This window comes from Nestor notabilis, unplaced genomic scaffold, assembly GCF_000696875.1.
Source record: "Nestor notabilis isolate BGI_N333 unplaced genomic scaffold, ASM69687v1 scaffold4523, whole genome shotgun sequence".
NCBI classification, from domain to species: Eukaryota; Metazoa; Chordata; class Aves; order Psittaciformes; family Psittacidae; genus Nestor; species Nestor notabilis.
In genome coordinates, this window is record NW_009921361.1 from 352 (window position 1) to 27417 (window position 27066).

Below are 27066 nucleotides of genomic sequence, written 5' to 3' on the forward strand. Positions count from 1 at the left end.
TGCTGAGGTGCTGGCACAGGGTGCCCAGAGAAGCTGTGGCTGCCCCATCCCTGGCAGTGTTCAAGGCCAGGTTGGACGGGGCTTGGAGCAACATGGTCTAGTGGAAGGTGTCCCTGCCCGTGGCAGAGGGTTGGAACTGGATGATCTTTAAGGTCTCTTCCAACCCAAACCATTCTATGATTCAATGAATTAACTCTCTTTCTGTTTGGTTTTTTTTTTTCTTTTCTTTTTCTTTTTGCTTTTCTTGACAGTTTTTGGCTGCTGTTTCACCTGCAAGAATTAAAGCCTTGATAAGTTTTTATTGCCTCAGAAGTGGTGCTGATCGTGTTAGCTTGCTGCCTGTACTGCTGAAATAATGTAGCGGAAATGATAGCCGAGCCCAACACAGCCAGTAACCTTCCCAGCCAAAAGTAAGACCTGTCACAGGTTGCCTATAAAATTTACTGGTTAATTAGGGTGTGTCCATTGAATTTGTGCCCCACAGATACTGGGACAGTCTACCATGTGTCAGTTTGGTGTGAGGGGAAAAAATAGGGATTTGCTATGCACTATGTCTTGTTACTAATTTCTCCACTTTATTCTCTTTTAGGTATTGTTTAGCATCTTCTTAATTTAATGTTTTATGCAGACTGACAGGGACCTTGGCGTCACAAGCTTTTCTGTGCCTTATTTTGTGCACCCCTGTGGCAGCAGGGTTGGAACTAGGTGATCTTTAAGGTCTCTTCCAACCCTAACCATTCTAAGATTCTGTGATTATTCACTACAAATAATAATAAATAAACCTATTTTGAAATAAAAAATAAAAAATGGGCAGATTGATAGTCAAAATGTGTTTATTTCATTGGTGGATTTGGGGGTACTGAGCGGGAAGACTGCTAAGTAATCTGTAATCTGCCTGTCAGCATTGAAGAGGGAGAGAATTGCTTCTCTATAGTTGTTTTTATTAGGGATATGTCAAGTCTTCTTCCTTTCATAGTGTATTTTTCCAGTCATTATTTGAGGTGACCTATAAACCAAATGTACTCATATCATTGTCTACAAAGTGGTATTTAGAAGTTCTGCTAGAGCAGATACAAATAGATAAAAGGTAAAGTTAAAGCATTTCAAAGCGTGAAGCTGCTTAGAAGTCCAGTGCTGCGTGCATTTATTGCAGCCCAATCTTTGCTGATCCTGCCACCTTCTGAGGAAGTCTGCTCTAGGTCTTTTGCTTCATTAAGCTTTAACAAAGGCTGAGAGGTGTATTCCTCATAGCCCGTGATAACAACTAATATAGCTTCCAATATGTCCTTTCCAGTATGTTTCATCTGAAGCCAGCCTCTACTTGTGAAAGTGTCAGGAAGGCACCTGGCAATTGCTTAGCTGAGTTTCTTATGTTGATTCTAAAAGATGAAATAGCTGTACTGAAATTTCTAATTTTAAAAATCTACAGGTAGGATTCTTCCCATAACATAGGTTAATTGTTCCTTTTACACAGCTAAAGCAATATGTTATCTTTGTTAAAGAGGTAGCTTTCTTTTTAAGGGTGAGTCACTATATCTGCTCCAAATGTTTATTAAGATGAGAAAACTGAATTCAGAAATTCTCAGAACAGTATTGTGTTTGAGGACAAGACGAAGGACTTTGCCTCCTTCCAACTTCAAGTGTTTTTATCTCATCAGCGGTGCTTCAAGTGCTAGTGAAAGGACTGTATTGTGGCAGGCATATGAGGTCAAAATGAGTTAGAGCCGTATGTAACAGGGTATAAAAGCAAAAATTAGGATGAGATACGAATGGAATTCTGCCTCTGCTTTCCTGCTGTTTGCTGATAGAAACAAAGCAAATGGCAGAGAACTATTTCTTACCAGCACAAGGCAGTGAATTTAGGTATGCAAAAATGCTTGGTGTGGTGTAGGCTAGCAGAGGAGAGCAAAGAACCCACTAGTTCAAAATTTGTCAAACCTACAGTTGCACTCCTATAGTTGAAAAGATGTTAAATGGAGTCACATATAAGGACTGCTGCAGAAGTGATCACATGTCATCCTCAACTAGGTACAGTGGTTCCTATTTTATTCAAGAAGATTAGAGGACATCTTAATTCTGTTAACAGTTTCTTCAACAGAAACTTAGTTGCACAAATAAAAACTCAATTAAAATATCTCTATTGATTTCCAAATGGTTTCATGAAGTTTGGTTTCTAGGCACTGGTCTAGTTCCTACAAATATTTAAGTACCTGCCCTATGAATAGTCTTACTGGAAACATCAGTATTAAAAGGTAAAAAGAGAAATGAGAAACATGAGTGTTGATAATACCTGGATTTTAAAAATCTCTACTTTTGTATAGGTTGTCTGTTGCAGCATGATGCTTCCTGTGGCATTGCTATGTGCCGTGGTGCACCGATAACCAAAACAATTCAGAAAAGTAAATGGCTTTTTAATATTAGTGTTTAGTGCTTAGTTACATTTGTTGCATGTTTAAGACAGAGGCTTAGTGCATGTGTGAAAGTTACTCTAACTGATTTCATCACAGAGATGTTGCTTTACTTGGTGTTGTTAGCCCAACATGAGGAAGTTGTAGATCATCTGCCTTCTTATTCTCGCAGGCTTTGCTGAGCTTTGGTAAATGTGCTCTTACATATACCAGGCATTCCCTTGCTTTTGGAGCCCCTTTTGCTACAGGTACATCTTGCCCGGCACAGGCTAATTAAATAGCACGGGGCCAGTAGATACCATCTGTAGTGCCATCCTTCAGGATGTTCTTGGGAAAAAGACACAGGAGTTAAAACTTCAAAGAAATATGTTTTAGACAGATACTAAAAGCTTTGCGTGATTAGACAAGTACTTTACTGAACCATCCTGCAGCAGCGATAATTTTTTAGTTAAGTGTTTTAATTAATCTTGGACTCAAATATAGTTGTTGTAATCAAATGTAATGCATTTATTTTCATGAAGGGATAGAATAAGTTGCTAAATAGTGCATGCAAATAATGCAGGAAAATCTTCTGAGCATGTTGAGCGTTATGTTGAGGTGTAACGCATCAACAGGTAACACGTTACCATGTTGGCTGGCATCAGAATTGTAGTTCTAGTGAAACAGTGCGAGTAAGAACATGTTAGTCCAGGCCCATAATGTTGCATACTGCTTTGAAATCAAGAGTGGAAGGATTTAACTACATAGGAGAAGTAGCTCCTTGACAAACACGTTTGGATTCTTTTTGTTAATTTGTGGTCTGTAGAAGGATCTGGGAAGAGCTGACTGGCGTCAGAAAAGCAGTATATGCTGCCGTCTCTTGCTGCTTGTTCTTTTCAACTAGGAAGTCTCTGGTGGTGCTGGAGATACTTAATCTCTGTGACTTGCAATTGCAAATCAAAGAAAACGTTTGAAAACTTTTGCAAACTATTGCTTATAGCATGCTGACTCACTTGTGAACTGTAGCTCATCCCTCTCTTTTCTATAACATGAGTATTGGTCGGATGAACTGATGTCAAGATTGATTCACCCTGAATTTGTTTCTTGACTTCCACCTGTCAAATAGTGAGGCATGTTTTGATCTTCTCTATAACAAGACATTCATTGAATTTAACTTTCATGGGACTTTTCTCTGTAAGGAAGTTAAGCATTTGCATCATTTTATTTAGAAAGTTGATATATTCTTACAGAGTTTTATATTTATATAGAATTTTCATAGGAGTCTTTTGAAGCCTAATTCTACATCGCTTATGATAAAGTGTGCCAATAGATTAAAAAAGTAAATGGAGTTTTGTTTAAATATGAACTTCTGTCTGCTCTCACTAATAAAATAGCATCAGGACCGTGGTCCTGCCGTTGATGCTATTCAGCCTCAGGATTTGCTTTGCAAAGGCAGTGTCTGACTGAAACAGTCTTGGGAAGAACAACAACAGTGCTTATCTGGCATTGATAAACCTGAAGTTTAGCTCGAGTTAAGCTGGTTTTGCCTTCATAGCACAGTTAATTCTCCATCTGGGTTAGCCAACACTAGATGTTGGAGAGTTAACTGTATCTCACAGCGTAGTATACTGTTTTATAATCTGTAAAGTGGTCACTTGTGTTAGTACACTCTCTTGTTGCAGCAGTATCAGCAAAATGAAAGTAACTGTACACTCTCATATTTACTCTTTTTTGTGCCTTATAGTACAAGTCAACTGGCTTCATGTCCTGGCCACCATAGTTTAAAAGGAGGCCATAGCAGCCAGCTACCACTACTGGACCTGCTGCACAAGTGGGATCCAGCTCATCTGCTCAAATGTGACCTTTGGCAAAGCCTATTGTTAGCACTGGGAAAATGAAAAGTGGCATGATTTCATTACAGATAAGTGTATGGCTTCAGATCTCCCAGAAGGTGCATCTTTATTTTCCTGCATCATATTAGTAATGACCTTCAAATGAAATTTCTTACATCTTTTTTTCTTCAGCATGTTTTATAGACAAGGTAAAACAGTTTCTTCCTCTTGCTTTAAATTGTAGACCCATCAAATGTTATCACCATCTTTTGTTTAGAGCACCCACAAAGTGAATGCATACTCATGATATTGATTCATAGTGCAAAGCTCTTCAGTCAACAAAGGCTGCCTTAAGTCAACATCAGCATTCTGTTTCATTTACTTACTTTCTGCTTCCTTGATATCTTTGACAGTTTTGCTAGTTTTCTGTATGTCTTCCAGGAAAGCAAATAGTTTGAAAAAGGCCCCAAATTTCTGTTGTTCGTTTAAAGTCAGCTGTTTGGTTTCTAGTAATAAAATGACATAACTTCCAAACAAGTAATTAAAAACATTTAAATACCTATATAAGCTTTTATTTTCTTCAGTTGTTTGTATTAAAGTGTAGGTTTGTGTTCTTACTACTAACCCCTTCAATGTGTTATTACACTTCAGAGAGAATGCTGTCCATGATGAGACCGTGCCCGAGTCTGCTGTGCAGAATGGCAGCTGTGTGAGAAACAGCAACCTGAAAACACCAGTAAGTTGATTTTTAAAATAAATAAAAAAAAAAAAGTTCATTAAATAGGAATTTATTTTCTGTCTCATTTGATTGTTACCAAATTGAGTATTGCATAAACCAGTCACAATATGGTGCATTGTCGTGGTTTAAGCCCAGCCAGTAACTCAGAACCAAGCAGCCGCTCTCTCACTGCCCCCTGTTCTTACCTCCCCCACTCTCCCAGAGGGATGGGGAGGAGAATTGGAGGAATGTAACTCTCACGGGTTGAGATAACAGCACTCCAGTAACTAAGGTATAATACAAACCACTACTGCTACCAATAATAATGATAAGGGAAATAACAAAGGGAGTGAATATGAAACTAAAAGGGGAAAAGGAAAAGAAAACAATAAACCACAACTGATGCACAGTACAATTGCTCACCACCTGCCAACCAATACCCAACCCAGCCCGAGCAGTGATCTGGGCCTTCCGGGTAACTCCCCACAGTTTATATACTGGGCATGACGTGCTGTGGTATGGAATAGCCCTTTGGCCAGTTTGGGTCAGGTGTCCTGTCTTTGCTTCCTCCTGACTTCTTTTGTCTCTCCTCACTGAGGGAGCACGAGACTGAAAAGTCCTTGATCAGTGTAAGCATTACTTAGCAACAACTAAAAACACCGGTGTGTTATTAGCATTGTTCTCAGACTAAAGCCAAAACACAGCACTGCACCAGATACTAAGAAGGAGAAAAATAACTGTTACAGCTGAACCCGGGGCATGCACCTGTATGCAATCTAGTCACTGGATACAGCTTAACCCCCAAACTTCGTTATCATCAGAGCCTCAGTGCTGGCTTTTGAAACACTCAGTTCATTTCAGCGAGTGTTCTTCCTTAATTGTGCATTGTGTGCAGCTGATGTTAATTTGAAGGTTGTGTGTTTACCCAGTGAGTGAAAAGATGTAGAAGAGTTTCTGTGCTTGCTGTCTATTCTACAGAAACTACAGCTGCCACTGAAAAATGCCTTCCGGATAGTACACAACTGGTCGGAAGCTTCTTTCCTGTTATACGTTCCTATGCTTATGACTCATTGTTGAGATAAAATTCAAACTGGTAAACCCTTTCTTTCATTCCCTTCCAGTATGGTCATGTTCGATAAGGCTTTATTTGTGTCCTTGAAGCTTAAAAGTTAGCACCCTGGGGAAATCATTACCATGAGAGTAAAATAAGCTTGTTATTAGGGGATAATTTATGTATTGGCTGTTATGTGTCATGTTTTCTTACATACTTCTTTTTTGCTTGACTTGTTTCAGAGACAAAAGGGGGAGGTCCGACAGCAGTGTGAGAATATAAGAAGTTCTGCCAGTAGCAAAAGAGTGAGCCGGCTGCAGAATGGCCAAGTGGTTGAGGCGGTTACATTGTTTGAAGTGGTTAGCATGGGGAAGCAGGCCATGCAGGTATTTCTGGCTCTGACTTCTGAGAGGAGTTGGTGAAGGGAAGATACACAGATAGAGTGCTCATTTCAGTTATACTCTGGAGCATTGAAATTTTGTTCTGTTTTGGCACAAGTGGGGAAGAAATATATTTGACTGGAAAACTTTTATGAGCATGGCTGTTGAAAAGAATGCATCTTCAAGAAATTAGCAAAGAAATAGCTGTCAGATATTTAAAAAGGGGAAGGAAACATGTACCTAAACCAGTGTTCCTAAAGCAATGTCTGAACATATGAAAATAGAATTATTCTAAAGATACAGAAAAATTTGGTGGATCAGGATTCTGAAAATCAGACCTTTTTTTCCTGCCCCCTGGGAGCTTGCCTTTTGGTGTTTTTCTTTTACCTCTATTCCAATGCAGTTTGACAGCAGTTTGCAAACTAGTCAGGTTCCCCCTGCCTCTGTATAGTCAACAGCTTTCTTCAGTGTGAGGAAGCCCACCTCCCCATACTCTGTGAGCATAATTTGTATACTATGTTTGTATATATGTATGAAGGATTAAAACCTGGAGCCCAAATATTCTTATACAGGATTATACCTATGTCTCCACTATGTGGTGTCTGTAAGCAAAGTGTATGTGTGCACACATGAAAAGGACATTTATACTTTGGATGCAAGACCTCAGTTTTTCAAGATGTTTGTGTGGATGGATGTTTGCCATGCTACAGCTGTGTTACTTCAGTAGAGCCCCTTGAAGAGCTCAGCTTCTGCTGTGCAAATCATTATGTGAAGGGCTTGGAAAGGCAGCAGCTTAAGTCCAGACAGCTGCTGCTAGAATTCATTAGACCTGTGTGGCACATAGAGGTGGGTTGAAGGCTGGATGGCTTGTCCCAGCAGGCCTGTGTCACACACAGGCTGTACTGCCTCAGAAATGAAATCTGGAGTTGGTTTTTAGCTTATGTGTAGTATGTGAACTTTTTCAGGCTACTGCACAGATTGGGTGCTGAAGCAGAGAACTCCCAGGAACAATTGCTAATATTAATTTAATATTAATTATTAGATTGTGCAGAGGTTAAATGTGTTGTGAGGTGGTTTTTTGGTTTTTGGTTTTTGTTTTTTTAAATGAAACAGTTACCTCAGTGCTGGCAAGAAGTCAGGAGGATGATGTTTTGTTTTTTTCTATGTTAAACTTACTAAAGCTGTGGCTGTTTTCCCTATTAACAAGGAGCAAAGCATCTGTGAATGCCAGCATTGCCCTGAGCAGAACTTGTGAATGAGCAGTTCAAGACTTCATTTCGCCCCAGGAGGAGTCTTTTTTATGTGCTATTAGAACTGGAACAAAATGGTGTGGAGTTTATTCTCATTTTTATGATTTAATGGAGACCTAACAATGTTAGTTTGTATCTTTGTTGTGGATGTCCTTAGTGGAGTGCAGAATGCTGTGTTCAACTGCTGACTAATGAGTTTCTTTAATCTGTTCTAGTCTGTAGTAGATGACTGGGTTGAAGCTTATAAGCAAGACAGGAATGTGGCACTTCTAGATCTGATCAACTTCTTCATTCAGTGTTCGGGCTGTCAAGGTAATTTACCCTCTTAGTATCCCCTTTGATTGTGGATGAGAGCAGTCTGAAGTGTGCTCTCTAAAATGGAAAATCGTGTATTTATAATCTGTACTGTTTGTTAAGATGGACTCCAGATGGGAAAGCCTAATAGTAAAGAATGTTACTGGTTAAATTCTTTGACTGTGTTTATAGCATACCAGCTTTCAGAGTTGTATTTGAACATGGTTTGCAAGGTCAGGTTTCTGAAGTGGCATCTCGCATCGCTTTGCAGAATCCCCATATAGGGAAGATCGTTGTGGTGACTGTACTAATTAAAATCCAGTGTTTTAAAACATAAAATTTCAGTTGCCCTTTGTTTCATAACTTCCTAGTATCTTTTGTTTGGCTAGTATCTTTGTTTGAATATAAACAACTAGGAAATTAAGCTCCCTGCTTTGGTGGTTGGAAAGGGAATCTTTTGCCTCATTGTGGTTACTTTTACCAGAGGGTTATGAAGCTGTCTATTTCATAACAAACATTGAGACCCAGTGGCTTCTGGGGACTGTCTGCTAGTGAAATGCTTCAGGATGGCAAGAAAGAGTTTTAAGGTGGCTGTTCTGTTAGTTTGAACTTCTGAATATATTTAAGCAGCTAGGCCTTTGAGAAATCTGGAGAGGGACTTTTTACGAGGGCATGTAGTGACAGGACAAGGGGGAATGGCTTTAAACTGAAAGAGGGTACGTTAGATTAGAAATTAGGAAGAAATTCTTCACTATGAGGGTGGTGAGATGCTGGCACAGGTTGCCCAGAGAAGCTGTGGCCGCCCCATCCCTGGCAGTGTTCAAGGCTGGATTGGATGGGACTTGGAGCAACCTGGTCTAGTGGAAGGTGTCCCTGCCTGTGGCAGGGGGGTTGGAACTAGATGATCTTTAAGGTCCCTTCCAACCAAACCATTCTGTGATTCTATCATTTTACACTTCACAGTTTTTTTTTCAGATCTTTGCTTTCTCTTATGGTAATGTTTTGGTGTCCTTGATTAGCAGTGGGCAAAATTTTATTAAATCCTTGAAGCAAATGAATAGACACAGAAAACGGCCATGTCAGACCCCGCAGGGCAGATTTCCTAATGTGAATTTCAGTTTTGGTTTATGAGAATTTTCTACTATAAGTGAATTTGAGTCTCCCTATATTTATATTGCCCGTACTAGTGTAAACAGAGATAAAGCAGAGTCTCTCTTTCTACGTGTTTCTAAATTTTAAATAGAATCCTTACTGTGGTTGGACTTGACTAATGTAATATGGTGTTGGTAATTCTTTTTAAAATATTACTTTTCTAGGCATGGTAACAGCAGAGATGTTTCAAAGCTTGCATAAGAAGGATGTTATGCTAAAAATGACAGAGAACTTTGATGAGGTAGGCACAGCTTTGAGTTTGCATGCCTTTTTTATATAAACAATAGGCTCTACCTTAACAGCCAACCTGGACAGAGTTCCTGCTGCTTAACAGGAGCTGTGTCCCATTTCCTTAATTTAGGAAATCAGCAAATTTTAAGAAAAATTTGGTGTAGTAATGACCCATTTTAGCAGTAGCAGGATATTTTTTTTTCTAAGTCACTCTTATTTTCAGGGTTTTATTAGGGCTATCTAACTGCAGTCTTCACGAATCTGGCTTTCTCTTAGGAGTTCTTTTCATAGTGACTTTAAGGAGGTAAATATAACCTGCCATTGCAGAAGGTAAATAGTTCCTTTGGTATTTGGTTGATAAGTCCTTTGAAACATAAAGTTGCGGATGACTGATGAGCTAATTCAAAGATACTTTTTCGCTGATATTTTTATTTGAATCTTTCCCTCCTGTTTTACTGGCAATCTGAATTTTTAGAACTGTGTCATGTCGTATGAAAGAAGAAAAAAGTGTTTCTGATTTTTAGATAATTGTCAAAACAATAGTGAGTACCTAATTTCTTGAAGATTGTTAAGAAAAATGCATAGCTTTACTGTTTGACTGCTCCTTGGCTAATTATGCCAACATTAAATTTTCTGCAGCACTTTCTCAGTTGCTTCTGTGCTTTTTTTCTGTATTTGCCACCTCTGAATTGATTTGTCAGGCAGCAGCCATCAGCCTTGCTTTAACTGAGCATCTCTCAAAGACCAGCTGCTGTAAAATTCCCACAGAAGATGAATTTGCCAATGTGGTTTTCTTCATTTTAAAAGTATAGTAGCACTTGGGCTGATTTTTGACAGAAATCATCTGATGTATGTCTGGCCATATGAATTAGTAATCTGGCACTTCATTCCTAACTAGATTAGCCCTGAATAGCACACATCATAGGATAGGCACTCTGGAAGGTAGAAAAATGTGATTATTGTTAGCATTAGCCTGTATGTGGTATAGCTCCGTGACCATTTCACCTGTCCTGGTGGGCAAAAAGGAAGGTTATACAGTTGCCTTAAGAGCTGTGTTCTGTATGTTATAATACCAAGTAATTTTGGTTTTGGGGCAGTATTTTGTCAGCATGGTACTCCAGTGAAACATTTTACTGATGGGGAAAAAAGAGACACAAAGCATAACTGTTTTGCCTCAGTCTCTACTAGCAAGCTGTGCCCACACCTCTCGAGTAGATGGACCACAAGACAGGAACTGGTGGAGTAAAGTCCTTCCCACTGTAAGAGAAGATCAGGTTCTTGACCATTTGAGGAACCTGAACATAAATCTATGGGATCTGACGAGATGCATCCTAAGGGAATTGGCTAGTGTATTTGCCAAGCCACTCTCCATGGTATTTGAGAAGTCATGGTGGTCAAGAGAGGTCCCTGGTGACTGGAAAAGGGCAACATCACATCCATTTTTAAAAAAGGGTAGAAAGGAGGACCCTGGCAACTACCAACCTGTCAGCCTCGCCTCTGTGCGTGGGAAGATCACAGAACAGATCCTCCTAGAAGCTATGCTAAGACAGCTGGAGGACAGAGAGGTGATTTGAGACAGCCAGCATGGCAAATCCTGCCTCACCAATATCTGTGAAGATACTGCAAGGCTGACTGCACACAGTGTCACTTGACACTAAGGGGGCAGACAGGTTCTTTTAGGGATTCTTGGCAGATTGATGATAGTTATAATTAAAGCTTTATTTTCTTAACAGGATATTATGATCAGTATAGCAGAGAATTTATTATTAGAATGGCACAGGATTTCTACAAGCAGAATCAATATAATAGCATAATACAGAATTTATTAGACAACTTCATTTATGATTTCTAATCGCCTTAATAATACAGAATTTGTAATAAATTTAACTTATTGATTTCTCATCACCTGGACCCTCTGCAGGTCAGGTCAAATCTTAATATGTTGTTGGCTATATAACAATCATAATCTGGACTTGAATCCTCAGAGGAAGCCAATGATGGTGGAGGTGTCCCTGCTGCTGGGCAGGGTCACAGGTCTCACTGTCAGCAGCAGCTCAGGTCCAAGTTCCCCACTTAGGCCTTGCAACCACTTCATTTTATGGACAGTGCTCTGGGTGCTGTGATGCTTCCCTCTTCTGTGATGGGGTCATTGCCACCGCCTGGCTGGCGAGGTGCCTGGGACCTTCAAGGCCGGTAGGGGAGGGAGTGATCAGCCATGTGGCCAGGAACCTTGAGACTAGTAGGGAGGGGAAGAAACTTGTGTGATTTGTCTGTTTGGTTCATAGGACCTTCAGGGCCTGATAATGAGGGAAATGGAATGAATACATGACTCATTTGCTCACAGAGAACGGCTGCTTGCCTTATCAAATGGTGTTAGTTGTGCTAATGACATTATCAGGGGCTGGGAGCAGGGGGTACCAGTCAAACATGGCACTGGGCAGCCTGCTCTGGCTGACCCTGCTTGAGGAGGTGAGGTTGGGTTAGATGATCTCAAAGAGTCCTTCTCAATTTCAGTCTTTTCTGTGATTCTGTGAAAACTTGTTCTGGCTTTGGAAGCAGAGAAGGGCTTTAATATGGTCATCGAGGCATTTATTTCCTCATTGTGGGTTACGGTATTCCTCAGTGGAGAGATAAACTTGTCCTTAGGACCACTGCTTGTTCTTTTCCCTCTTTCATAAACTATTTTGTTTCTCTTTTCTGCTTTTCTTCCTGTATGTGGCATTTTATTTCTGCAGTTCTTTGTTCTTTTGTAGGTTTCTTTCCCTCTCTTTGTTACTGCAATGTTTAGTGATGGAAGAGTTAAGTTTGATAACTGTACTTATGCATAACTGTACAGCCAGATAGGAACAGAAATACTTGTAGTGCTTCACTGAACCTAATAAAGAACTGTAGATGTCATGCCTTTTGTCTTGGAATAATTGCAGAGTTGAGGAAACATCTCTGAATCATGTCACAATGAAAACATTTATCTATAATTTGAAAAGCTCAGAATAGTTTTCCAGAGTTTAGATATTTTACAGTACCTAGTTACTAAATGTTGCAAAGGCATAAATACTTAGATTTGCTGCAGAGCCATATCTTAGAATTAATAATGAGGCTTATACCTTGTATATGTTTGCTTATAAATTTTAAAAACAAGTTGTCTCTTACTTGTAGCAAGAAAACTGAGGCTTTATATAAAAGTGTTTTGTTGGGGTTTTTTCCTTCCATAATTGTTTATAAATAAAAAATACTGAGATGAGAAGGAAATAGGTTTTGTTTAATATATTGGATTGTATGAGCCACCTGTAATACATGTTGCCTTAAGTTTTAATAGCCTTTTAAATATTATGCATAGTTTGTGATGCTTTCATCTTTATGTGCCATTTCAACGAAAAGCTTTTAACATTTTGTCTCATGCACTACAGGAAACTGGGTTGCAGTATAAGAAATTCATGGCCTATCCCTGGATCCTGACAGTTACTTGGCCAGTGGATATGGTAGGGCTCTTCTTGTTCTCTGTAACTGTACTATAGCATGTGCACGCACATATGTGCACACTGAGGTTTTGGCAGACAAAGTTGTTCAAAGGCTTGTTTCCTCAAAAGATTCTTTTGCAAACAGAAATGTTTGATTGGAATAATATTTTGAGAACAGAAATATTTTTTGGTTATGCCTCTTCCCATGCACCACTTGCAGCATTGTGGGGAATTCATCTTAACTCCTTGCTGGCGCTTCAGTTTGACTTCGCTCTCTTGCCATAGACTCTATAGGAAAGAAGGAAGTGTATCCAGGAAGAGTCAGAGCAGGAGCCTCAACTGGGTGATTTGAATAGTTCTTTGGAAGAAGCAGAGTTGATGGTTAGGGAGGGAATCTAAGGGGTTCTTAGGTTAGATGCTTAAATTTAGGTGATGTGCCCATTGTGCTGTCTATATATTTACAGTACGCATGTTACCATTAAACAGTATCCCAGTGTGATGATTGTGGACAGTAGAAATGCTCTTAAAAAGTGAGATGTCTTCCTGTATTTGTGCTGCTTTTCAGATTGAGGAGTAAACTGTGGTGATAAAGTAGGTATTTCCTGAAGTTGTATTGTCTGTCTTAGCACTTGTTACTACTGTTAGGCTGTGAACTGACTCTTACAGCCTGATTAGGAATGCGTCCTCAATTCAAAACGCCCAGGGTGCTTTGGGTTGCAGACATCGCTGAGATGAGTGTGTGCTTGAGTTTATTTTTCAAGAAAGCAGTGGGTCCTTTGCTTTGGAAAGAAAGTTGCAAGTGAAGACCAGCTGAGTAGTGGCCTACCTTAAGGATGAAGTTTTCCATAGTGGGTGAAATTTTGGAGTTCCCTGGCTCCATTCATACCTGTGCCTTATTCTGTGCCCCACTGTGGCAGGGCGGGGGTTGGAACTCAGTGATTTTTGAGGACCCTTCCAACCCAAACCATTCTGTGATTTCTGTGGAGGTTTTCAGGGATCTTATCTGCTGGTGGTATAGGTGAATGACTCAGTATTTATCATGAAGCTGTAGCCTTTGGTAAACTCCTTAAGCTGGTGGTGCTACTGAGGAAAACAGTCCTGTCCTGCTCACACCACAGTTGTTTGTTTTCACTTTTCAGTCACTTCAGTTTTCTCCTGGATTTTAGCACACATTTGCAGGAACAGGAAGAATGCCGAACTGGGGAAGCACTATTACTTGTGAGGATGTGGAAAGAGGCTCATGGTTTATGCCAGTGAAAGTTATTTATGATGTGGCATCACATGCCCTCTCCCACCTGTTCATTCACAGCTATCTCACATACATTGCTTTCAGCTGTGAGCCATTGTAACAGTGTAGCTCTAAAGAAGCTAGTTTGTCTCTGGGCTTACTTGTAACCTGGTTGCATGTCCCTACTTTGGAGTAATAACTGTAGAAGAATCTGTGACGGAGTTGAGGTGAAGCTGCCTGTCAGCAAAACTCTCTGATATTCAGCAAGAGAGATGTAAATGGTGTGCACAAACAAAACCGTGCGTTTGTAATTACTGTGTTTTCTCTTCACCTTTTTTTCTTGTGCAGGGTGATGAAGACTACCCATTGATAAGAACAGGACCCTATTGGAAGAAGTTCAAGGCAAATTTCTGTGAATTTATTGCAGTGCTTGTCCAACAATGCCAGTGCAGCATCCTGTATGATAGCTACTTGATGGACACTATCATCTCACTGCTTACAGGCTTAGCAGACTCCATGGTCAGAGCATTTAGACACACAAGCACTTTGGCAGGTAAAACAATTCACAGAGTTGCTGTAGATGATGAGTTTTGTTGACTTGTGTACAAACAGAATGGCTCCAAATTGAAAAGCTGTCATATGCACTGGTAGTGCCTTCCTCCTGGTGTATGTTACTGTAATATAAATTATTTTTTCCCATGTGTTTCAGAATGGAATTTGGATGCTTTAGATATGATAGATATAGACCAATTCTTTCTTTATAAAGAAATTATCTTTAATGCCTGACATGACTAACTTTAGAATTATGCTGTGTTCTGATTACTTCCACCCCCCCATAACTGTTTTTTTTCACAGTTTTTATGTTTTGTTATTTGCTTCCCTCCACTAATTATGGTGACGGGTTGCATTAAATGCTTCACCTGAAAAAGCTTCAGTTGGAATGCTGCTATTCCTATGGTCCCTATGCTAAAAAGAATATTCCTTGTTACACATTTTTGTTTCATGCAGCATGATACTAAAGCTACTATTTTTATTTTATTTTTCTAAAGCCAGTAAATACCCTCTATGCCTCACAAAGAGCACTTAAAGTATAATTTGTTCTAAAGTACACTGTTTGCTTTGAAGGCTCAAAACTCCCCTTGAAATCTATGCAAACCATCTAGTAATCCTTAGAACATGAATTTTTGTCAATTTGAGTAAAATATTAATATTCCCAGCCTTTTATAGGCTGGCTTCACTGTTGGGGTTGGGGGGGTTTTTTTTTTTTTTTTTCCTCTTTTTTTTTTTTATCTGAAGATCAGTTCCATAACTCTAGGTTCTTTTGCAGAAAAATCAAAGTTACAGAAACTAAGAAGAGAGTTACCCAGTAAATTACTTCTCTGACTAGAACTCTGGCCAGAGGTTGTAAATCACCAGTAATATAACTAAATTTTCCTTTTTTGATCATTGTCTGCCTTTAAAATAAACACTGTATTTTAAAACTAATTACTATAATTTAGTAGTGTTTGTTTTTTATATAATAAACTGGATGTGGCTAACCGTATCCTTTTTGTGGTAAAGTGGTGAATATATTTATGCTACATAACTCCAAGCTAAGCTAAATATGTTGGGTTTGTTTCCTTTTTAGCAATGAAACTTCTGACAGCAGTTCTAAGTGTACGTCTGAACCTTGATGTCAACAAGCACAATGCTCAAAGATTATATGAGGTGGAGAAGAAGAGGATAAGTGGCAAGAGGACCAATTACAGTCTTGATCAGCTGGAGAGAAAAAGGAAAGAGGTTAGGCAGGTGTCCTTTATGGGAGATGTGTGAAGATGTAAAAAGAGGGATGACTGACAGCTTGCTTTTGGGTCACTGCAGGTCTTTAAGGTTTATGTATTTATCTGATGCATGGTGCAGAGCAGTTGTGACTTGGCTAGATTGAGTGGTACAAAAATGTCTAAGGTAATAACTGCCATATGCACATTAACTTGTGATATCTTGCTTCCCTAGATAATTGCTATCTAGCAATTGCTTCTCTAAATTGCTATCATGAGCCCTTGATCTCTACACAAATATGGGTTTAAACACACATGTAATTGTATCAGTAGCTCTGGTGGTATGGGTGTGCAGTTTTGCATGTGTTTATACAAATTACAAGCCAAGATGTTGGTTCTTGAACTGAATTTCAGTGAAGGAAGAAGGATACAGGATAGCTGTCATCTCTGTGTAAGTAATGCATTGTAAAAATGGTTGTAACTTCAGCTATGACCTGTATCTTTCTTGCTGTTCAGTGTCTGTCATCTCTTCCCTGCTCAGCCAGACGGCTTTTTATCAACTCCCATAGACAGGCCTATAGCTGTAAGAAATAATTCTGGCTTGAGGGTGGAGATGATGAACATCAAGCATAGTTTCTTCTCTCCTGACTTTAGAACCAGTTGTCTGTATTCTGAGCTTTGGATGTCCATGGACTTCTCTGTTACAGAAACAGGCCTTTTTTTGTGGGAAGCAATGTTTATGTGAGACAAGGATTTTTAGTATCATTGTAAGTCTGAACTAACGGGAAATGTGTGAGTTGCAGGTGAAAACCCAAACTTGTCACCCTTCCTGATGCTGTTGGTGAGAGAAGGTTTTTAAGAGACTGAGGTTCCAGAGGTTCATAACTAGGTGTTCGGGGCTTGTTTAAATGCATACTTACTGTGGAATAGGTGCATTTTGAAAATTCCCTGGTCTGCTTTTCTTCTACCTCTGTTTAAGTGGGTAAAAAGAGAATTTGAGCCTCTATGTGTAGATTGCTTAATAGTTGTGCTCTATCTTTCTGTGTATTGATAGATCAAGATTCACTATATCAAACAAGTACTTTGTTATCCAGGCTAGCAGCTTGTACCTGATAAACCTTTCATCAGGATGTAGCTACAAAGAGGCCAGTTGCTAGTGTAGATACAGACCACTCGTTTTATATTGGTACTATTGTAAACACTAGTAATTTGAACCATAGTAGTATTGTAAGTACACTGATGCAGATTTTTCATATCTAGTGAATTGTGGGACCAATATTAACATTCAGTTCTCTTTGTATATTTCAGTATGAGCATAAGCTTCTAGAGATACAGAATATGATGAATGCTATTTTCAAAGGGACCTTTCTAAACCGTTATCGGTAAGAATAAAAATAAAGCTGCTATGTGTATCTGCATTCCCAAGAAACTCTTGCTCAGGTTGCCCAGACAGCAGAATCAAGTTAAACATCCTAGAGGCACTGATGGTATCAAGGAAAATGTAGCAGTTACACTACTTTAAATAGTTTTGTCTTACAAAAGGACCTCTCAAGTTTGTTTCTGAAGTTCCTCATGCCAGCTGTAGACCAGTGCATTTGTGGTTGAGAGGATGCCCAGAATTGCAAAGTAACTAGTGCATGAAACATTTGTAGCTAAATTGTCAGTTGAAGGCTAACTTGGAACATTAATACAAAATACTTGTAATATTTTTATTATTATACATGTTTCTGCAATTCCAGAAGATAAAAATATTGCAAATAATATAATTACTATATTAGGCATTTTAAATATTAATATTGAAATGTTGTGATTTCACAGTGATGTGGTCCCTGAGATCCGAGCAACTTGCATTGAAGAAATTGGCAGCTGGATTAAAACATACCCAGATGCTTTTTTAAATGATAGCTACTTGAAATACATTGGGTGGATGCTGTATGATAAGGTAAAGTGTGGATTTTTTTCTTACTGGGAGCAGTATAAGGGATTTTTTTTCTTTTTAAGAATCCTGTTTGAATTCCTGAGAGTAGATATGTAGGACTCTGGTACAATACTTTCTTCCCAGTTTCAGGTTTTATTTTTAAAGCCACTGTATCACTAAATAACAGAACGTTTCTTCCAGTTCTGTAGCAGCGTGTGCCCCTGTGTGTGCAGTTATTTTTATATGTTACTGAATCGGGAGCTATTACTGAATTGTAAAATGGCCTATATCTTTTGAGCACCTGTAGTATTAAAGGTTGACTAAAATTCTGCTTTTAGGTTTGATGGCTACATTTAAAATATTGTTTTATTTTATAAAAATGAGCAAATAAATATTGCCTATAGTAAAATAGTCTCCAATATTGCATTTCTCAATTGGAGCTAAATCGATATAGAAAATATTTACACAAGGTCCAGTCATTTCCCAAAAGAGTTTCTCCTTTTCCTTACAGGAAGTTTGCTTTTTCTTTTTGATTAGAGACACATATAGAACAACACTACCTCCTCCCCCCTCAAAAAAACCCCCAAACATTCCTCCCCCCCCTCCCCCAAGAAAACAATAACTCAAAAATAAGCTTTTTCTCATGCTTCTAAAACGCATGAGAGATTTTCAGGGGTGGTAATGTTTATCGTGAATGGCTAGTGACTAAAATCGACACTCAGTACTTCTGCGGGCCACCTTTTAAAGTGTATTTAGTTTCTGTATAAATTCTGAAACATCTTCAGTTTTGTGTCAGTTTTAGGGAATGTTTGGGTTGTGTAAATAAAGCTGTAGTTTACCACAAAGCCAGGAGGGGGAGCGCAAAGCCTCTTACATCCCTGCGTTGTGCCATTGCTGTAAAGGTCGTATTTAGATTTTTAGAGCAACGAATCTATCAAGAACTGTCATCTTTTCCTGCCTAAATTTTATCTGATCGGAATACCTTTTTAGTACATGTTCAGTTGGGAGAATTCTCAAAAGAAAAAGTCATTTTTGAAGATGATGTGTCTTCATTCCCGGTGCTGTACAGTGAGAATTAGCAGCTGGTGTCTCTGATTAATGCACTTAGCTCATCCAGTGTCATTTACTGGAAATTGAAAATGGTTCTTTTTCTAAAGTTTATTACCTGAAGGCAATGCAGATGGAAGCAGAGTGAGGTAAAGTGAGAAGTCTTCCATATTCCACATTTGGCCGAGACCTGGTAATGTGCCACTACTGGTGGTTGCTGTCCCGGCTGTGCTTTGTGATTTGCAGCCACTGTTAAATTGCCTGATTCCAAAAATGAGAGCAGGGCATTTTTGGCAGCAACAGGGGCAGTAGTGCTTTTAATATATATATATATACATATATGAATGTTATTTCCCATTATTCCTTCTTAATAAGCGTTTCTATCCCATCTTGTTGAGGGTGGGCAGCAAGAAACTGATATCTCCCATAGCCAATTTTCATTTAGAATATAACATAGAGAAGTTTGCCAAATAATTTAGGCCCCAGACTGGAACAACCACAAAAGTATTCGAACAGTGGGGGAAGACCTGGCCAGGATAATCTACCGTGCTATAAACAGAGATTAAGTACAGTCATTTGGGAGACTTTGAAGCAGAGAGGGGAGGGGGAAGTAAGTACAAAATTAACGTTTTGTCTTCCAAGTCTTTTATTTGAATATGGTAATTCTTTCTTCCCCATGAGATACTGTTTTGTCATCATACCCTAGTATGAAACATCATATTTTTGTATGTAAGGTTATTTCTTAGGTGCAAGAAGTTGCTCCAAACTCGGTGGTAATATGCTGAAAACTGCATGAGGATCTCTCTTCGGCCCTGTGAGACTTGTGAAACACTGCTATAAAGATGCATTTTTGAGTACTTTATGTTCATCTGCTAGATATAATTTAACTTTTTATTTTTGAAGACCCAGCAGCAGTTAATACTAAATCTGACAGTTGATTGCAGTTGAACAGTGTTATGTGTAAGCACAGTCAACTATCAGTGCATTTGTGAAATCCAGACACCTAATTTGTGTTCAAGGGAATATATAGCTACTAAATCAGCATCCAGATCCAGTCAAACCAGTGCTGATCTGAGTGGCAGGTGTTGAAGGGAAATGCTGTGTAAAAAGTTCAGAGTTAAAGACCAGAAAAATCAAGAGAATGGAGACTAAGGATGGGGAAAGGGGAAGGCAGAACTAGCAGACAGGAAGGCAAGACAATGGAAATGCATACTTGGGACCTCCTATCATATTAGAGTAGTTTCGTGTGGAACTTCAGGGCAAGTTGTTGAGATTCTTTCATTAATGAAAGACACCCAAAGAAACCCTGTGGAAACAGGAACTTGCTGTTGAAATGAGCTTCTGTGTCCTGACCATGTCATCCTCCTGGCAAATTTCAGGAACTTGAAAAGGTTTTTAGTTTTGCTTCCCATTCAGCGTGGTTATAGAAACTGATCCCATGGTTATGGCTGCTTCTGAAATACTTCTTTCTTCAAATGGTCATGTTTACATAGTCGTTTTCTGCTCCACAGGTCATGTCTGTATATATATAGTGAATTTTTTTTGTGTGTGTGTGTGCAGTTTTTTAAATTGTTTTGTGTCAGTGGGACAGTTAAGCTGAATTGTCTTTGCTATTCAGGAGTAATTCAGAAGTAGGCATAGTTTTTCCAATATATTATTTGGGGACTGTTAAGGAGGAAAAAAAAAAGACCCAATGACCCCATCAAATCATCCAGGTCCCACCGTGTATTTGTAAAGCTTATTGATTGGCTCCACCTCTGTGATAGGGGTGAGGCTGAAATGCATCTAAGCAGTGCTGAGACCCATGCAGAGCTATTTGCTCTGGAGATGCCCATTGTTTCACTGATGTTTTCTGCCAATCTGTTTGCAGGTCAGGATCGAAATATACTGTGATGTAGCTGAGGAGCAGTGTGTATTCAGAGTATCCTGAAAATGTGCTTATATAATTCCCCTTCACTGTGTTACAGCTTTGAAAAACCAAACAGGCAGGTATTTTGTCAAGATTAGAATGGTAGTTCTGGCAAGGGGAGTAGGTGTCTGAGTGTTTGTACTTGCCTACATTACTATGGAAAGGAGCTGAAGGTAAATAGTGAGATAGTTTTAGAAGGATGTGAAGTAATTTTGATTGCCTAACAAGCTATAAAGAGCTCCTAGAAAAGGAGAGGTGGTTGAGAAGGAGATAATGCAGCTGATAACACAGGAAAACAGCAGAACTGGTCATAGTAGAAGTAGTTATTTGTTCATAGTTACTAGGGTTAATTTTCTTAATACTCAAACATATACATGTAGGGTTATGACTGAGAGCTTTTTGGTGGGCACAGGATACCTTAGAAGGCAGGTCATGTAGTTTAATGTATTAAATTTTGTATCTTCAGACCTACGCTTGAATGCCACCTGACTGACAAATGACATTACTAGCTGCTTGCCAAGGGCTATATGATGATCCAACAAACCATCACAAACTTTTTTCCTTTTTTTTCCCCTTTTCCCCAAATACAGATGCAGTCTCTATTTACAAACAAAGCCTTGCAATAAAATACTGAGGGCAGCTGAAGCTGAGTATGTGCCACTGTGCAGTGATGGTTTCCAAGCTGGGACTGTTTGTGAGTGAGTTCTGTGCTGTAGAGCCCTTGTGGCTGTAGGAAGCAGCAGGTGTGGGCCACAGTCTCCTTCTCAGACAAGGCATTCATATAAAAGTACAATACAGAATATGTACTGCTGGTGTGTCATGGGCAGGTTAGAGAATGGTCATTGTTACCTGTTGATCTTTTATTTTAGATTTCTAGCAAAAAGCTGTCTTACACAAAACTGTTGGTCAGAGTGTGCTATTAGGTATTATCCTTTGCTTTCCATCTAAGCAGGTGAACAGGAACTTGTAGTAATGGATAGCCTATGTGTAGGTGGTCTCCTTTCTTGGGTTTCCTTGATTATTCTTACTGCTATTGTTAGCAAGAGGAATTAAGGAAGAAATATGAAGAGACTGATTTGAAGCCTGCAGTTCATTTAAGTGTCTCTGCTCATATCCTTAGCATTATAAGTTTACAGAACAGTGATTTTTCTATGTAGGATCCTCAAAATTACTTTTCTAATGCCATTCAAAGCTTTGTCATTTGAAAAGTGTAGCAATGTGCATGAGATATTTGAAAAGCTGGATAAGGAAAAGACTTTTTTTTGAGGCATCTCTGAAGCAGCAGTACTAATAGTAGGAAATAGCATCTTGCAGGGATAAATCTGTTTTGCCTAAATTCACTAATTAGGCCAAATTCAAAGCAATGCTTTTCTTCTCAGAATGCTTAAATCCAGCATTCTAGCATAAAACAGAAAAAGGGAGAAGGCACAACATCTAATTTTTTATTTGTAAGAACCCACCATGGTAAGCCAGCGCATTTCTAAGGAGTACCTCTTCCCCTGGGAACCTTCCAGAATTTCTTGGGAGTCTTGTCCATGTTTAATGATTGTCCGAGTCAAGTGTTGAGAGGAAGTAAGCGAAGTGTGATGTTTGGAAGAGTGCTGGTTGTGTTAAGTGGGTCATCCATACTCTTGTCTTTGTTGCTTTAGAAGGTGAATAGCACAATTTCTGCATCTTTTGCATTCTGTTGCTTTTATTCACTGCAGGGACTGTGAGAGTGTCTTTGACCCTTAAGGAGCCTAACACAAACTTTGATGTCACCTTTAAGTTCAACTTACTCTGTGCGTGTGTATATGAGATGTGCAAGCAAACAAAATGGTACTGATATCACTAATAAAGAAGATGAGGCAGTATTCGGGTAGTCTGCTGTAAGCAGCCACAAAGAACCCTTATTTATAGAATATAAATGCCAGTAGAGAATAACATCAAAGATAGATGTTTTATACTGCTAGCTGATTTCTCTTTGTCTTGCAGCAAGCTGAAGTGCGGTTGAAGTGTCTTCTGGGACTGCAGGGAATTTATAGCAGAAAAGAATTTGTTTCCAGAATGGATCTCTTTACTATCAGGTTCAAGGTAAATAGATTACTGTTTGCTACTTCTTAAGTCTGGGTTGGGTGTGTACACAGGGTCTGATGTTTCGATCAGAGCTGATCTTGCCACTTTCTTGACTGACAGGAGCTTAGGGTGCTGCACAAACAGCCTGCTTGACTGAGTGGATGAACGAGTTTTGCAGACATCTTTCCCTCTGTTTCTATGGAATTTTTTATTTCACTGTAGTTCATGCACAAAATGGTATTAGCATGCACTGTGGTCACTTATCTCCACCCTTCATCCAGAATGGCCCAGATATTTTTACAGGATTTTTTGGCAGATGACAAAGAATTTCATACTCTAAAAGTCCCTTTTTTTGCTGCTCCTGATAATGGTCTAACCTTGTAGATACTGGATTGGCTGACCATGTATCAACTGATGCGGGCATGGCTCTCTGTTGATCCACCCTGTCAATATGAATGTTGAAGAAGGATCCCTTAACTCCTTTTTGAACAAGTCGGGTGATACACTGTAATTGTAAGAGCTTGTTCTGTGACCGCACTGACTGTGTGCACTGCCTTTATCATATTCCAACATCCTGACTCATTTACAAAGTAAGCTCTTTACTTTTTTTTTAAATTCTGCCCTTGGTAATGATTTTGTCAGCTACTCTTATCCCAGTGGGGCTGTGCCTTTTCAGTATTTGAATAAGAAAGCTCAAAATGCTGTGGTTGATATCTCAGTCCCTCTGAATCAGTACATAATCAATGCGCACATGTGGTGGTAATTCCTGTTCTTTTGCAAAATGTACATCAAAGCACTTGCTAATAGTAAAAAATACTTGTAGCATATCCTCAAACAACAAGAAATAGATTAACATCGGTATCTTAAGAATAGATTGTTCAGATTGAAACTTGGCTATCTAAGATTAACCTCTATTTTAAAGGGTTATGTGGTACTCCCTTATCTTTCTGTCTAAAAGAAGGTTGTAAGCTGTGTAACCAACAGCAGGAGTGGTATTCAAAGACTGATGAAATAGCTCCAGTCTATTTGTACTGTGAACTTCCTCTGTGTGGGGCATGCGATATAAATGGATTATTGTAAACTTCGTCCCACAATCAAAAAAAAACCCAACCCAAACACAACAACTCCTTTCTCTCTAAACCAAAGAAACACAAACAGCTACACACAAAATGCAGCCTGATCTGGAATTTTTCAAAGTTTGAATCATACTTTTCCAGTGATGGGAAATGTAATCATATAACCATCAATCCACTCCCCGCAAGTGGGAGTTTTGCAAGCTCCCTCTGTTGCCCTTGAGCATTCATACTCAGGATTCATGGACTTCCACACCTTGCAGCTGTGTTATGAGAAAAAGGAAGATGCAAAGTAAAATGAATCTAGAGATTTAGAAACTATGTGTTAAGTAAGAAAACTGTTAGACCTAAACCAAGCAAGTCCAAAGGTTTAGTATACTTTAAAGATGTAGACCACATCGAGGAGTGCAAGTTCTTGGATACATAGGAGAGGAAAATTTCAATCTTTCTGAGGTGTTTGCGTGTGTACCGATTTACAATAAATTCTGGAGGTCAGGAATATTGCTGCTAGTCCATGAAGTACCGTTATGACTCAAGTCCTAATTGTCTTTCCAGCAAGGCACTGGCTTCTGTAATGTGTAGGTACACACACTTTATTGTTGATGGGAGAAACTGATTATTTAATGCTTGTAATTTGAAGCTTACCTTCATTTAACATACTGAAGTGCCAGTAGTAACATCCTAGAAACAAGTTGTCAGTCACTTTTAATTTGTAGACTGTAGTTGATTTCTTGAGAACGCATACATTACATCTATAAAAAATATCATATTACTGCATGATTAATTCAGTTAAAAAATTAACATGCTGTTAATTTTCAGGGGCTGGGGAACTACTTGATAGTAATCAAGTTGCCTTATGTCTCTTAGGAAATAGCTGCCGAAATAAAAATAAATCTCTGCTCTACTAGCTTAGATGATCTAGCTGTAGCAAAAAATATATGTTTATTGAGAACAAACCATGTTACATCTTTTTATTGTCATTTTACATCCATTAGGATCGAATTGTGTCCATGCCTCTGGACAAGGACCATGAAGTAGCAGTTCAAGCCATGAAACTCTTGATGCTTATGTCACAGTAAATAATTTCTTTTTTAATTTACTGTATTGTTTTAATGGCAACAAGATCCAGATACAATCCTGATGAATCTTCCTGTGATCACTTACATGCTGGGAAACAGTTGCTCAAGGCAGGTTATGAATTACAGTTAAAGCTGCTTAAGATATGACATTTTCTTTCCGTGGGAAATACCAATGTTATGAAAAACTCTTGTGCTGAGAATCAGTATGAAAACTACATTTTGTATCTTCCCTCTGAAAGGAAATGCCACGTTTTTATGTTGGCTTTTCTCAAACAGAGCATCTGCCTGTCTCAGGGGATGTCCCCACCCCATCTTCTGTCCCAGGGTTGCCAGGCCTTGACCAGGAGCTCAGGGAACTCTGCCATCTTCCCTGTCTCCCCACCTGATACAGGAAGCCTTGAGCTTCGAGGCTGTTGCTAGAATTTGTACTTTCAGATTCGTGTCTCCATGGCAGAGAATGGGGGAGCTATTGAGCCTGCAGCAGACTGACTAACAGGAAATGAGCAAGTGTGTGGTATCTTGGTTTTGCTGAAGTGGGAGACTAACAGAAAAGTTGTCTTCTTGGGAAATTAACAGCCAGCCATAGGTTTGGTAGGCTAATGGCAAGCTGGAAGTGTGGGGAAAAACTAGACTTCATGTTATAGGAGTATATGAATCCTATTCTGATATATCCTTGAGCAGCCTGTTTATTTTGGAAAAGGCTTTATTTGCTAAATATGTGAAGAATAAACTTTAAGTCATTTTATTTTCAATGCAGATTGAGAATAAAACGCCCACTGCATTTAATTGTTAATACAGTTAAGATGTTAGGACTCAAGAAGTATCTCTTCTGTCTCAGAGTATAAGTTGAATTCTGCTGATGCAGTTGCTTACTTCCATGTACAGCATGGCTTATTGTCCAGTAGCCTTGTGGGATTTGTTTTTCTATTTAAGGTAGACGTATTGGTCATTGCTAATGAGGTTGTAGACTTTAATGGACCAAATAATATGGTGTTGTAGGTATTTACATTGAATTACATTTGTAAAGTAATTTAATATACATTTGTAAATGCTGCTTTATAGTCTGGTCTCCTATCTCACTTCACACTCCATTGATCTGAGTGGCATTTCTTTAGGCTTTCTTCAGCATATGCATTAGAACAGAGTATAATGCTGTGAACATAGTATGCTTTTCTGAAGGGAGTACCATTGTTTGGGCCTCATTAGTAGTAGGTAGGTTATATTGTTTCTGTGTTTACAACATCCATTTCTACCTCACTTGGTTCTCTATGGTGTGTAGCTACTGGAACAAAGCACAGTGCTGTGTCTACGTGTATAAAGTGTCCCTGTGCTAGGAGGAGCAGCACGCCATTGTTGAAGTACAAAGATTCTACACACCAGTTATGGTTGCCCTTGTTCTGTGTCTGCACTAACAAGTGCTGTATTGGCACTGCAGCTGTTTGTCATTTCTGGCTTTATTATAAGGGATCACGTTCTCATTAATGCAAGCTGCAGCTATAAAAGTTTGATCGATGTTTCTTTTTCCCCGAAGCAATTTTTCCTAATTTTTCTTAAATTTGATTTCCAATGTGAATAAATGCCTTTTGAAGTTTTCTGAATGACATTTTTCCATGATAAAATGTACTTTTCATAAGTAAAATTAATACATTTTATAAATGGTTTTGATAAGGCTGTGTGGAGGCCTAGATGTTTCTCCTCCTTTTTGCTCATCTGTTGCATAGCCATCCTCCTTTCTGCCTCCTCCCCTCCCCAGTTGCTCTGAGCCTTGCTGATTTGACTTAATTACTGGAGTGGTGAAAGTGGGAACTGGGGACTCAATAAGCAAATTCAATGACAGCTCTTCTTTTTGGTAAGACTAGTACTGACCAGCCTATAAAACCTGTGTGAAAAGAATGCAGACAATATAGACAGTCACATGTACAGAATTCTTAATAAAAGCCTGCATCAAGATGCTTTTCTAGCAGGGGAAAAGCCTATGCCTCAGTGCCTGCAACGGAGTCTGAAAGGACTCATTGCTGGCATTGCAGAAGCAAAGAAATTCCAGGGCTATTGTGTCTCAAATAGGAGTGTTTCATAGCTCAAACGCAATATCTATATATATGTAGGATATTGAGCAGTAATGATGCTTGATACATGCAGTAAAACATGAAATGGGGTTGGGGACAGCAACTTCCCTGTTTTTAAAGAATAATACATGGCAGCTTGTATGAATGGCACTTCTACTTGCTGTTTTGTATTGATGTAATC

General features: G+C 39.0%; 1 protein-coding gene across 1 annotated transcript in view; it reads left to right on the top strand.

Moving 5' to 3' along the window:
- Positions 1 to 366: 366 nt before the first annotated feature.
- Positions 367 to 27066, top strand: part of LOC104403074 (cohesin subunit SA-2-like) — a 57332-nt gene continuing 30632 nt past the window's right edge. Inside the window, exons 1-12 of the mRNA XM_010011108.1 lie at positions 367 to 410; positions 4871 to 4955; positions 6231 to 6374; positions 7834 to 7930; positions 9229 to 9305; positions 12703 to 12774; positions 14330 to 14534; positions 15609 to 15760; positions 17047 to 17120; positions 17557 to 17680; positions 22587 to 22685; positions 24736 to 24815. Coding sequence (XP_010009410.1) covers positions 367 to 410; positions 4871 to 4955; positions 6231 to 6374; positions 7834 to 7930; positions 9229 to 9305; positions 12703 to 12774; positions 14330 to 14534; positions 15609 to 15760; positions 17047 to 17120; positions 17557 to 17680; positions 22587 to 22685; positions 24736 to 24815 — 1253 coding nt within the window. The remainder of the gene's footprint in view (positions 411 to 4870; positions 4956 to 6230; positions 6375 to 7833; positions 7931 to 9228; positions 9306 to 12702; positions 12775 to 14329; positions 14535 to 15608; positions 15761 to 17046; positions 17121 to 17556; positions 17681 to 22586; positions 22686 to 24735; positions 24816 to 27066) is intronic.